General features: G+C 41.5%; 1 protein-coding gene across 1 annotated transcript in view; it reads left to right on the forward strand.

The window, feature by feature from the left end:
- The first annotated feature begins 601 nt into the window (after positions 1 to 601).
- GSR (glutathione-disulfide reductase) overlaps positions 602 to 13,530 on the forward strand; it is a 183,159-nt gene continuing 170,230 nt past the window's right edge. The window contains exon 1 of the mRNA XM_086961703.1: positions 602 to 1,038. Within this exon, the coding sequence (XP_086817829.1) occupies positions 775 to 1,038 (264 nt within the window). The 5' untranslated portion in view covers positions 602 to 774. The remainder of the gene's footprint in view (positions 1,039 to 13,530) is intronic.

Consider the following 13,530-nt stretch of genomic DNA (forward strand, 5'->3'; position numbering starts at 1 on the left):
GCAGGTATGAAGGCAGCCTAATGTGCGGGGTGAAGTGATTGTGTATTTAGAAGTGATGACAATAGGATAAAACTGTCTAGATTATACCAGAAAACCTTTTAATGTGATAGTTCTCCCGGAAGAATTGCTGTGATCCCGTAACTAGTTGCATGGCCATTCTTAGTTGGTGGAGCGATTTGTCTGGTTTATTCCGATAATGAACGCCACTCCTCCATGCTAAGAAGTTATGCGGCCCTCAGCTACGTACACTGGCATAATACAGAATCTTTAAAACAAGCAAATATAGGAGAATAGCTTTCATTGGTGCTGCAGACGCTGTGGCACTGGGATCCAATGGCCCAGGGGGCCCACTGATCCCTGATTCTAGTGGGGCATCTCCCTGTCTTTAAGTGGGAGGGGTGCTGCTGCCAATACCAAAGGCAATTTATGATAAATTCTGATTTAGCTCTTTTAAAAGTTAAATATGGTGTGCGCTCTGAATTTGACTTGTCTGCTCAAACTCAACCAACTAATTGAAGATTAGAGTGTTTTTGTTATTTCATATAGGTGACAGCCGAGGGCGGGGCCCTATAAAAGATGGAGATCTGTACCTTGTGTTCCTGCCTTGAATGCTTGTAGCGGGTAGACTTTTCCTCTTGTTGAGGCGCCGTTCCCGGTGAAGGGTGCGACCCGCGTCGGCTCAGGCTCAGAGATTCACAGTGACTCAGCACGCTGCAGGAACTCCTCCCCGGGGCTCTCTCCAATAAAACCAGAGCCCGCTTCCGCCTCCTCGGCATGGCACTGCGGCCGCGGCTCTTCCACAGAGGCCTCACCGCGCACCGGGTCCTGAGCACCGGCGGCCTCGCCCCTCTCTTCCGGCGCTGCCCGCTGCCCCCGCGCCGAGCCATGGCTGCAGCCCCGCCACCCGCCGGCCGACCGCTGGCCTTCGACTACCTGGTCATCGGCGGCGGTTCCGGCGGCCTCGCCAGCGCCCGCCGAGCAGCCGAGTACGGGGCGAGGACGGCGGTGGTGGAGAGCAACAAGCTGGGGGGCACCTGTGTGAGTATGCGCGCGCGCCCCTTCCTCCTGGACCCAGCTTACCCCAATGTACAGGGAATATCCGTAGCACATCCTCCTCGTAGTCAAACCCCCCTCCCCCTTGCTCAAAGATTCGTTCTTTCAACTGAGCCGGTTGGGAGCAATGCTTGTTGTATCCGGCAGTCAAACACGCAGATATTCGCACACGTGTGTCATAGTGGGTAAAGTAGTGTTAAGTATACACACACCACGTTCTACCGGAGAATAAGCTGTCACTAAATGCATATTCATACATTTATATTTAAGTACTAAGATTGAAAGTGTGGCAAATCTTCCTTGGTGTTTCGCAGATGATGGAGAATAGGTTGGGAGGGTACTCCTATCTAAGTTCACAGACCATTTCACATAATGTGACCTCTAAGCACTTAAGTTAACACTGTGAGCGTTAGCATTCGACTCCGTTTTGGAATGAGCGGGTGTGGCGGTATTACACCATCATAGACAGTGGTTAGTAGTCAGCATGGAAACTTTAACGTAATGTGCTGCTTTTGCCTAGAAATGTGGCATCATTTGTTGGCAACAGAACATACTACAATGTACACCAAGCAAAATAACATGGCATATCGACGTTATTTTGCTTTTTTTTCATACTACAGTGATAAAATGTGTTAGAGCAAGCACTGCATTGTGGGTTATCTTGTTGCTTTATAATGAATGACATCAGCTGATGACTAGAATTAGAAGCTGTGGGCAGAGAAGGCTTTGAACACCAGTAAGAGCTTGGTGGTGAATTTCACTACTAATACATCTTCATTAGGTAATTGGAATCCTCATTTTGTGTGGTGGGTAGCAAACTTAACCAGTGGCTAGATGTAACCTGCACATGGGGCAGGTCTTACCACCACCACTCCCGAGGGGTTAATTTGTTGTTGGTTATTTTTTCAGAATCTTGTTTTAGTCTTTTATGTTGGTGAATTGTTAATAACTGCATATCTCTAGACTAGCTATATATCTCCTTATGCATAAACTACAACCCTGGTGTAGTTCTATAAGGTTTGCTTTCCCACCCACAGGTGAACTTGGTCAATGCACACGTATTTAATGTGAAAGACAGGTTATTATAGCCCCGTTAAACCCCACCCCAATACATAATTGAATTAGAGTTATTCCTTTTGGGTTACTAACCATCCCTGCTACAGGATCAGGGGCATAGTGGTAACAGAAACAAACCTATTTCTTTATTCACAATATCACACACATTTCACAAAGAAGAATTGACACTGTTAACTAAAAGCATTTATCAAAACCGGGCGAACCTGTTTCTCAGCACATCTAAAATAACTACACACGGTATCATAAAAACAGCAACAAGACGTGTTGTGAACAACAAGAATAAAATAAACTATTCTAACATGGTTAAAATGTCACCTAAAACCTAACACCCCTTAGGCAGTACATTTTAATGATACATTTGCGTCAGTGCCCTTATAGATCCAGCAGCCCGACTTGGTTTGCTCAGTGTCAGTATGTCGCAAGAGTGGAAAGAGGGGTCATTATACTAGAGTATACAAAAGCCTGGATGACATAGAGGAACTAGACAGTAGTTCTATGCAATGGATACAAGACATATTAAAAGGTAAAGATAGAACTGTGCTATGAGTTACCGATGTACCAGCCAAAGCAAATGAATGGGATTCAGATGTCCTGAAGTTGCCGGAGTATACAATTGTGATTGGTGGAAAGGATGTGAATGTGTTGGAAACTCTGGGTCACTACATCCTGTCATTGGAGATCAAAATTGGGATTGAATATTTGGAAGCGATGATCTCACTTTACAAAATGAATTATTTGGAGGTTGGAGAAGCACTCCTGTTTTTTCTGCTGCAAAGAGAACTTCAGTTTTTTAACTTATTTATCAGACTAAGCGTGCTGCGGAGGTAGCACGTTTGTCCCAACCGTGCCACTAATGAAACTTCCTATCTTAAGTGAACCAAAACACTTAACCTCCGTGCACTGTTGCGGGAGTGGTTCTATCGATAGAACATACTTAGGTTTATGCAGACTCATAAAATAAACAAACTGATCGCGTGATTTCTACATATATTTTTTTCAATTTTCAAAAGGATATATATTTCAAAAACATTTCTGTTTGCAAAAAAGCTTAACATACATTTACAAAATTAAAGTGATATACAATCTTGAAGACCAAACATTCTTGTTAGCTTCGTGGAAGAATCTTCTCGGTGCCCAATGCATTTCGAGCTCTTCCTCAGGGGCCTAAAAACTGAACATATAAATGAATTACTTTTAAGCCTTAACTCAATATTCAGGACATTCGAAAAATTCACACTGTGCAAGGCTTTACTTCTTAAATGGCCATATGCCGTGGAAGTTAAAGGAAAAATGTGGACAGAAAGCCCCTCTCCGCACCACTGTTTTGTGCTCAATGAACTTAATCACTGCTCCTATACTCACTTGCCGAGTAAGGGAATCTTCAAAACACCTGTTTGCAAAAAAGAATCTAATTCAACACAACCGTCTTAAAACTTTACTCCGTTATCACTGTGAAGAACAGCCTCCTGATCTGTCTTACCTTACTATAAGTTAAACAAAAACTCGCTGTTCCTTGTTTCGTCAAACCCGATTCCGGACTGCTCCTGTAACCTAAAAACAATGGAAATGGCATGTTCACCAAACTCGTTTACAATAAACGCCAAGATACAACACTAGGTCACAACTCCCTCAGAGAGCACACAACGCTCCCAGATATCGCTTTACATCCCTTAATCATACCTACTCCTCCGATATTTCCTTAGCGATTTGGAACTCTCCAGCTTTCCGCCAAAACAGGTATTCAACAACAGAATACAACCACTGCCGCTTTGAGCTCACCTTCTGCTCGAAGTGTTAAAGAAACCGAAAAAGGACATCCTGATCCAATGTTGCGGGCGCCATCTTGGAATGGGGCTCATTCACTATCCTCCTCAAAGCTGAACTAAACGGAGTCTCAATGGTGACTCCCTCCGGGTTTCGACGTAACGTATGTGAATGGGAAATGAAAAGAGTGATTTAGACTAGTGAAGAAATTCAGGAAGGATGTAACAAGAATAGCAAATAAATTCTAAATCACGACTTTTTATGACAACATGATAATAACCAAGAAGTTGACTTGGTTACCAAAATACAATTATCTATAAATGCATGTATCATTCCTACAGTTACAGAGTTAAAAAATGGCAAGTTCTTATACTTCATAGGAAACAAGTCAGATCTACTTTTTCATTGAGCCCCCTCGGCTCCTGCGTTTCCAGTTCCTTGATCCAATAGATCTCTCTCTGAAGGAGGGATCTGGTCAGATCCACTCCCTCATAAGTTTTGACTTTCTCCAGTATTGAAAAACTGATCTGGGATATGTTGTGATGATTTTCAATCCAGTGTTTGGCTCAAATTTTTAGTTTCCTCTCAGTTTTCCCTACATAAATGTTGCCACACGGGCACTTTATGTAATAAATCAGATTATTAGAATTGCAGTCTCCATCATAATATAATGCGATTTCTATCCCAGTGTGTGGGTGATGTAAGGTCCTTCCTACTATTGCATTGGGACAATGTACACAATTCGAACATCTTTTCATTCCTTTGTGAACAACTTCTGATTGTCTTTTTGGTGTCATCAACAGTTGTTTCAAATTCTTAGATCTCGTGAAAGCATAAATGGGTTTTTGAGTGAAGATTCCATGAAAATCTGGTTCATTCTGCAATAATTCCCAATGTCTATTCACAATGTTCTTGATTTTTTTTGCAATGATGTTGAAAATTTTGAGACAAAAACATGTCTCTCCACTGTTTTCTTGGGTTTCTGTTTGAGAAGATTTTCTCTGTTGCAAGTGTATATCCTCCTTCTTGCCTTCTCCAGAACTTCTTCTGGATACCCTCTTTCCATATACCTTTGGTGTTGCAATTCTAGATGTCCTTCTCTGAACATATTATCTTAATCCTCATGTATTGTGAAACAGGCAGATGTTCTTCAAATTTTGGGGATGGAAACTTTGAAACAATAAAGAATTATTCACATCTGTCTCTTTCCTGAAGACTTTGGTCTTAATCTTAGACTCATGTATACTGATCGTTACATCCAAAAATGATATTTCTTTATCACTAATGGTATGAGTGAATTTGATTTGTTCAACACATTCATTGAGTCTTTCAATTTGCTTTTCCAGACTTTCTCTTGGTCCGGACCATAATACAAAAATGTCATTGATGAACCTGCGGTACATGATCGCTTGCTCTTGCCAAGCACTGTCGCTGTAAATAAAATCCGCCTCAAACTTAGCCATGAAGGTATTTGCATAGGCGGGCGCCCCTGAAAATCCCATGGATGTTCCATTCTGTTAGAGAAAAAACTTTGTGGTCCACTGAAAATAGCTGTGTACAAGGAGCCAAAAACCAACTTAGTGATACATATTTCTAAAATTGAATTGACCGATGATGAAACGAGTTTTAAACAAAGGTTTGGGGTTCGTTCCCACATAAGACACCAACAAATTGGAAAGTGAGATCGCTCTTTTTAGATTTATGAGTGCTAAAATTGAGACATTTTTTAACTCATGTAGCACCAGCGCAACCAGAGAAAGAGGAACCAGAATTTTTGGAATTTAAACCAAAATCTAAATTTCAAGCGCCGGTCTCACACAAAATTCTAGATGCCTTTGAGAATTCAGTAAGGAACGATATGGACCGGTTACATTTGCGTAAATCTAACAAGAAGAATCTGTCGATTCAGGACAGAAATACTCTTAAAGGTCTTCAGGAAAATGAAAAAATATCAATTCAAAAGGCAGATAAAGGGGGAGCCATCATTGTCATGGACAAAGCCATGTACAACCAAAAAGTGGACGAACATGTGGCAGATCCATCCACTTATTTTGAATTGGATAGAGATCCAACAGAAGAATTAAGAACTACCCTCCGATCACTCTGGAACAGGCATATGATTCAGGTCATATTTCGTCAGCAACTAAACAATTCCTATCCGTTCAGTATCCCAGGAGACCGCGTCTCTACATGCTCCCTAAGGTTCACAAGAATCGGCAGTATCCACCTATGCGACCTATTGTTACAGGGTGTGGCACTATTTTTGAGCCACTCGGTCAGTACATTGACCAATTTCTCCAGCTGTTCGTACAACAATGGCCATCTTACATAAAAGACACCAACGATTTTTTATTGAAATTGAAGGAAATTACCACTACAAACCATATGTTACTGTGCACAATAGTCGTGAAGTCTTTGTACACATCTATCCCCCCACAAATCCGGTCTGGAAGCCGTGGAATGGGCTTTGTTGCAACAACCATCTGTCAAAGCAGATAAGGTGTTTATTTTGGAACTTTTACATTTTTGTTTATATCACAGCTATTTTCAGTGGACCACAAAGTTTTTTCTCCAACAGAGTGGAACATCCATGGGATTTGCAGGGGCGCCCACCTATGCAAATACCTTCATGGCTAAGTTCGAGGCTGATTTTTATTTACAGTGACAGTGCTTGGCAGGATCAAGCGATCATGTACCGCAGGTTCATCAATTAAATTTTTGTATTATGGTCCGAACCAGAAGAAAGTCTGGAAAAGCAAATTGAAAGACTCAATGAATGTGTTGAACAAATCAAATTCACTCATACCATTAGTGATAAAGAAATATCATTTTTGGATGTAACGATCAGTATACATGAGTCTAAGATTAAGACCAAAGTCTTCAGGAAAGAGACAGATGTGAATAATTCTTTATTTACATTAAGAGAATATGTCCAGAAAAGGAGGATTTTGAAGAACATCTAGAATTGCAACACCAAACGTATATGGAAAGAGGGTATCCAGAACAAGTTCTGGAGAAGGCAAGAAGGAGGATATACACTTGCAACAGAGAAAATCTTCTTAAACAGAAACCCAAGAAAACAGTTGAGAGACATGTTTTTGTCTCAACATTTTCAACATCATCGCAAAAAATCAAGAACATTGTGAATAGACCTTGGGAATTAGTGCAGAATGAACCAGATTTTCATGGAATCTTCACTCAAAAACCCATTTATGCTTTCACGAGATCTAAGAATTTAAAAGAACTGTTGATGACACCAAAAAGACAATCAGAAGTTGCTCACAAAGGAATTAAAAGATGTTCGAATTGTGTACATTGTCCCAATGCAATAGTAGGAAGGACCTTACATCACCCACAGACTGGGATAGAAATCGCATTACATTATGATGGAGACTGCAATCCTAATAAACTGATTTATTACATAAAGTGCCCGTGTGGCAAAATTTATGTAGGGAAAACTGAGAGGAAACTAAAAATTCGAGTTTCAGAACATAAAAGCACCATTAGAAACCAAAACATGAAAAGCAAGTTAGCCAAGCACTGGATTGAAAATCATCACAACATATCCCAGATCAGGTTTTCAATACCGGAGAAAGTCAAAACTTATGAGGAGGGGATCTGACCAGATCCCTCCTTCAAAGAGACTGGAAACTGGAAACGCAGGAGCCGAGGGGGCTCAATAGAAAAAGTAGATCTTATTTGTTTCCTATGAAGTATAAGAACTTGCCATTTTTTTACTTTGTAACTGTAGGAATGATGCATGCATTTATAGATAATTGTATTTTGGTAACCAAGTCAACTTCTTGGTTATTATCATGTTGTCATAAAAAATCGTGATTTAGAATTTATTTGCTATTCTTGTTACATCCTTCCTTAATTTCTTCACTACTCTAAATCACTCTTTTCATTTCCCATTCACATACGTTACGTCGAAACCTGGAGGGAGTCACCATTGAGACTCTGTTTAGTTCAGCTTTGAGGAGGATAGTGAATGAGCCCCATTCCAAGATGTCGCCCGCAACATTGGATTAGGTAGTCCTTTTTCGGTTTCTTTAACACTTCGAGCAGAAGGTGAGCTCAAAGCGGCAGTGGTTGTATTTTGTTGTTGAATACCTGTTTTGGCGGAAAGCTGGAGAGTTCCAAATCGCTAAGGAAATATCGGAGGAGCAGGTAAGATTAAGAGATGTACAGCGATATCTGGGAGCGTTGTGTGCTCTCTGAGGGAGTTGTGACCTAGTGTTGTATCTTGGCGTTTATTGTAAACGAGTTTGGTGAACACGCCATTTCCATCGTTTTTAGGTTACAGGACCAGTCCGGAATCGGGTTTGACGAAACAAGGAACAGCGAGTTTTTGTTTAACTTATAGTAAGGTCTGACAGATCAGGAGGCTGTTCTTCACAGTGAAAACGGAGTAAAGTTTTAAGACGGTTTTGTTGAATTAGATTCTTTTTTGCAAACAGGTGTTTTGAAGATTCCCTTACTCGGCAAGTGAGTATAGGAGCAGTGATTAAGTTCATTGAGCACAAAACAGTGGTGTGGAGAGGGGCTTTCTGTCCACATTTTTCCTTTAACTTCCACGACATGTGACCATTTAAGAAGTAAAGCCTTGCAGAGAGTGAGTTTTTCGAATGTCCTGAGTATTGAGTTAAGGCTTAAAAGTAATTCATTTGTATGTTCAGTTTTTAGTTCCCTGAGGAAGAGCTCGGAGAGCTCGAAATGCATTGGGCACCGAGAAGATTCTTCCACAAAGCTAACAAGAATGTTTGTTCTTCAAGATTGTATATCACTTTAATTTTGTAGATGTATGTTAAGCTTTTTTGCAAACAGAAATGTTTTTGAAATATATATCCTTTTGAAAATTGAAAAAATATATGAAAAAATATATGTAGAAATCACGCGATCAGTTTGTTTATTTTCTGAGTCTGCATAAACCTAAGTGTTGTTCAAACGATAGAACCACTCCAGCAACAGTGCACGGAGGTTAAGTGTTTTGGCTCACTTTGCAAAAGCCAGATATTTATCCAGTTGATTATGGAGGATGTGTGTAGATCTACACAACCGAAATAACTGTATTTGGATAGACAGGCTGCCCCTACTAAATATTGTGGAAGAACGCTAGTTGCTGAACAGGGCATACGTTTTCAATGTGATTGACCGGTCTTCAGTGTACCGCAAAGTCCTACGACTTAACCCCTTCGCTGATGACGAGCTGGGCTCGACATGGCGTAGCCCGCTCGCACGCTGATGACGAGCCCAGCTCGTCACGTAACATGCGTTTTCGCAAAACCCAGCGTGCGAGCGGAATTCCGCTAGCGCGCATGCGGTTAAAGAGTTTAGGCTTCTCACTTCATTTGTGTCACCACTCGGTGCATTATGTTTTGTTAGGATGCCGTTTAAGTTGGCGTCAGTCACTGCTTGTTTGCAGCTTATATTGAGTTGAGTCTTAGAAGGCATTAAATGGATTTTGTCCTAGATGGTATTTTGGTATCTAGCAAACATGGTTTTAATCACAATAGAGTTTTTTGCAAGCTTTGTCTCGATTGCAGGAAAATAAGTTTATGGTAAAAAGGTAGAAATGTCAGTTTAGGGTCTGTATGGTAAATTATCTGGGACATGTCATGCAGGAGAAGGGTAAGTCCCAAAATGAATCCTACTCAGTCAATTGTTAAACCGCCAGCACCAGAAGATAAGCTTCTGCTGCTTTCCTTTTTAGGGCTAGCTAAGTACTGTTCAAGGCTTGTGAAGGGTTTTTCTTCATTGGTACAACCGTTTGAGAAGTCTTTTGAAGAAAGGTAAGAAATGTGTATGGTCACTCAAATTCAAAACAACTTTATTCGGTTTTCAGTATGAAAGCCACAAAAGTACAAATTTATACAGTAAAAAACCATTAAAAACGTTAAAAATTCATGGTATGTTAAAATTGAAGTCTCTAATACTGGACGAAGCATTTACTCGAGTCCATATTAAGGCAGATTCTGTGTTTCTCATAAGTTCATACGATGTTTAAGGCACATTCTAAGGTAGTGTGCCACGGATTTTGACACTAGGGTGTTCTCCAAAAACTGCAATGCCAAGTATGCTGGACGGCATCTTCTGACCTTCATTACTTTTAGAATAGGTAAAATCCACCTCTTACGGAATGGCGTATAAAAAGTGCAAAAGAAAAGGACATGAATTGTGGACTGAGGGGATTTGAAGTCGCAAGGGCACGCTGTTATATTATGTGTCCAGTTATTCTGAGTAGGAAATGAAACCATGATATGGAAAAGATTAAACCTGAAACGGCTAAGAAGTAGTTTTTCAAAATGGGTCAGGTCTTGCTGCAGATATGGTTGTATAGATGGAACAGTTTGTATCATGAGGCAGTGTTGTACTGATGGTTTGCCTATTTCTGTCATCATCCGTAATTGGGTTAGGTAAGACAGGCATGTCTTTTTTAGTTCTTTTTTTGCTATGTCCGTTACTGACTGCGGATCGTCAAAGAACCTCAGGAGGTCAATATCTGCAAGGAAAGATTTTACGTAGTTTAGCCACTTTATCTTTTCTATATGCTCTAGGTTCATGCAGTCCTCAATAATTGCTCTTGTAAGTTTGCATTCGTCTGTAGCCCATATTCTACGCCATAACATTATGGGTTGGATCTTAATGAGATCTGAGATGTGGTCCATTCCAAGTTCTAAGTGGCATCCAAAGGTAGTCGTGCTCTTTGGGACAGCTAATAAGAATTTGAGGAAAGAATTTTCAATTTTTTGAATTTGATCTGCGTTTGCTATTCCCCAAACTCCTGCTCCAAAGATGGCCGTGCTAATGCATTTTGCATTGTAGATCTTTATCATCTCTACCAGGGGTTTTTTTCCTAGGCGAAGAGAGAAAGCTTTTAGGGCGCCCACTGTTCTTATGAGCGATAGCTTACGGGAGGTTATTACTTCTTTCCATTTGAACTCCTCATCGATGGTGATGCCAAGATATGGATAAGTTTTTGTTCTTTCAAGGGGTAGATTGTCGACAAGGATTGTCTTCGCCTTTTTCCCCTTCATGCCGGTGTGCATCACAAAGGTTTTCTTTATGTTGACTTTCAAGTTGAGATTAGTCATAAAGGTACAGTAGTTGTTTAAGGCTCTCTGTAGCTGAATCAGAGTTCGGGCGAGGATCACCGCATCGTCGGCGTATAACAATGCTGGAATTGGTCGCCGGCCTGCTGTTGGAAAATCTTTTGTTCCCTGTAGCATTGCTGCCTCAAGTCCATTAGTGTAGAGCGTGAATAGGAAGGGGGCCAGCACGCACCCCTGCCTGACCCCCTTCTGTATTGGGAAGCTGTCTGTGAGTTGTCCTTCCAGACCGTATCTTACCTTGCCCGTGGCGCCAGAGTATAGCTCACGCAAAAAATCCACTATTGCGGGATCAATCCCCATTTCCAACATTAGCCAAAGTTTTGAGTGTACTACACAGTCAAACGCTGCCGTAAGGTCAACGTAGACCATGTGTAGACTAGCTTTTTTTACAGTTGTGTATTTTGCGGCCAGTAATGTTAAGTTCAGAACTTGGTCCTCGGTGCTCAGGCCCGCCCTGAACCCGTATTGAAGATCTGAAAGGACCCCGTGTTCTTTAGACCATTCCTGGAGACGATCAGGAAGTATCCTCCCTGCCATCTTTCCCACTGAGTCCAAAAGCGAGATTGGTCGATAGCAGGAAGGACTGTCTCTGTTTCCTTTTTTGAAAATAGGGATCAAGATTGATGTTGACCAGGAGTTAGGAAGGTTGATTTCCTTGGCTGCATTCAATACCTTTGTTAAAAGAGGGGACCAGAGATCGGGGAGAAATTTATAGAGGTCCATTGGAACGGAGTCTGGACCTGGCGCTTTGCCATTTTTTGCTGACTTAATGGCTTTCTGTGTCTCGTTGATGGTGAAATGTATTTCTAGTGGGTATTTCACCAGTGGAAGGACAGGTAGAGGGGCTAGGTCTCCAGTTTTTTCCTCTCCAAAGACCCCTGAAAAATGGTGCACCCAATCCTTCGCGTTTATTGCAATGTCTAAGGAAGGACCCTCATTGTTCCCAGCTAAAAATGGGGTCTTGACTATTCTCCAGAAGGCTAGACTATCTTTTTGAGTAGTGCTGTCTAGAAGCTGGGTCCAGAGGTTGCATTGTATCTCTTTTTTCCTTTGCTTAAGTGCGTGCGCGTATGATTTCCTTAGTTGCACTATCTCTTCTCTGTTTCGGTCTTTCTTTGCTAGGACTTTCTTGAGGTTAGAATAGGCTTTTGTACACTGGGTATTGAACCATCCTTTTCTTAGTGTGTTATTTTGTTTTCTAGGTTTAGTTAGTTCATTTCCTATGGTTTTCACTATTGCGTCATAAACGTTCAGAATTTCAGCAGCAGTGGCAGTAGGATTTAGGCAGTTATCAATATATGGTCACTCAAGTGTGACAAATCATTTGAAGAAGTGAAATAGCTGTTGGGGAGGGTGCCCACCACGTTGGGACATTTTGATGTGTGGCGGAAGTCAGTATTGATTACTGATGCCAGCTTGAAAGGACTTGGGCATTGCTATACCATATGGAGAATACTGATGATAAAGTAGTGACATTTTCATCTCCAGCATTAAAGGTCGTGGAATTGAGGTACTCAGTCATAGAGAAAGAAGCTTTAGGGTGTACTTGGGCCATGCAGCATTTTAATGATTTCTTGTGGGGTCTACCTTTTGTGGTCTGTAGAGTCCCAAACCATATGTTCAAATATTTTCATACATAGGCAGGGAGTATGCCACACCAATAATTAATAAGTGATGTAGGGGGTCAGAGAATTTAACTTTGAGATGCAAAACGCGCAAGGTTAAAGAAACACTGTTGCATCTAGGATGCATAGTGAATGGAAAGGAAGGAAGAGATATGGAGAATGTGATGTGGGTGACTTGTTAAGCTCTGACTAGGGACACGTGGCTAGAAGCTCTAGAGAAAGATGAGTTGTATGAAGTAAGACAATTTAGTGTGGCCAAGGAGGAGATATCTGTGGTTGGAGGATTGTTGTTCCAGAGGTGAGTGGATAATTCCTCCAGAAACAGTGAGAGAAAAGCTAATTAATCTGGCACATGAGTGCCACTTGGGCAGTAATTTTACCAAAGTAAGATTGAAGGAGCAGTATTGGTGGCCTGACATGGATAGGATGGTGTAAGAAACAGTTAGGTATTGTTGGTTGCATGATAAGGCAGACAAAAGTAAGATAGTGAGACAGGTTTGTTTGTCACCATTGAAGGTTCTAGCTGAACCTTGGGTATGGACATTGTAGGACCTATTGGGTTATTGCAACCCTCAGAGTTTTGTGTTTATATTAATTGACTATACCATGGAATAGGTAGTGGCTAAGGGCCTTATTACAAGTATGGTATTTCTGGGACCGCTGTACTCGCGGTGGCGGTCTGAACGCCACCACCTTAGCGGGTCCACCTACTGTTTTAGGAGTGTGGTGGTGGAACCGCCATTGAGATTGCCGCTTCCGTCGTGATCAAGCATCCTGTTGCGGCAGCAGTCTTCAAACGGCCTGAATATGCTGGTGGTGCCAATGCCGGCACCGTTAAGCATATTACGACCTGCATATCCATCCCCCTTTTCATGGCGGGAATCCAGCCTTGAAAAGAA

The sequence above is a fragment of the Lissotriton vulgaris genome, chromosome 3_1, assembly GCF_964263255.1.
Source record: "Lissotriton vulgaris chromosome 3_1, aLisVul1.2, whole genome shotgun sequence".
Lineage (NCBI taxonomy): Eukaryota > Metazoa > Chordata > Amphibia > Caudata > Salamandridae > Lissotriton > Lissotriton vulgaris.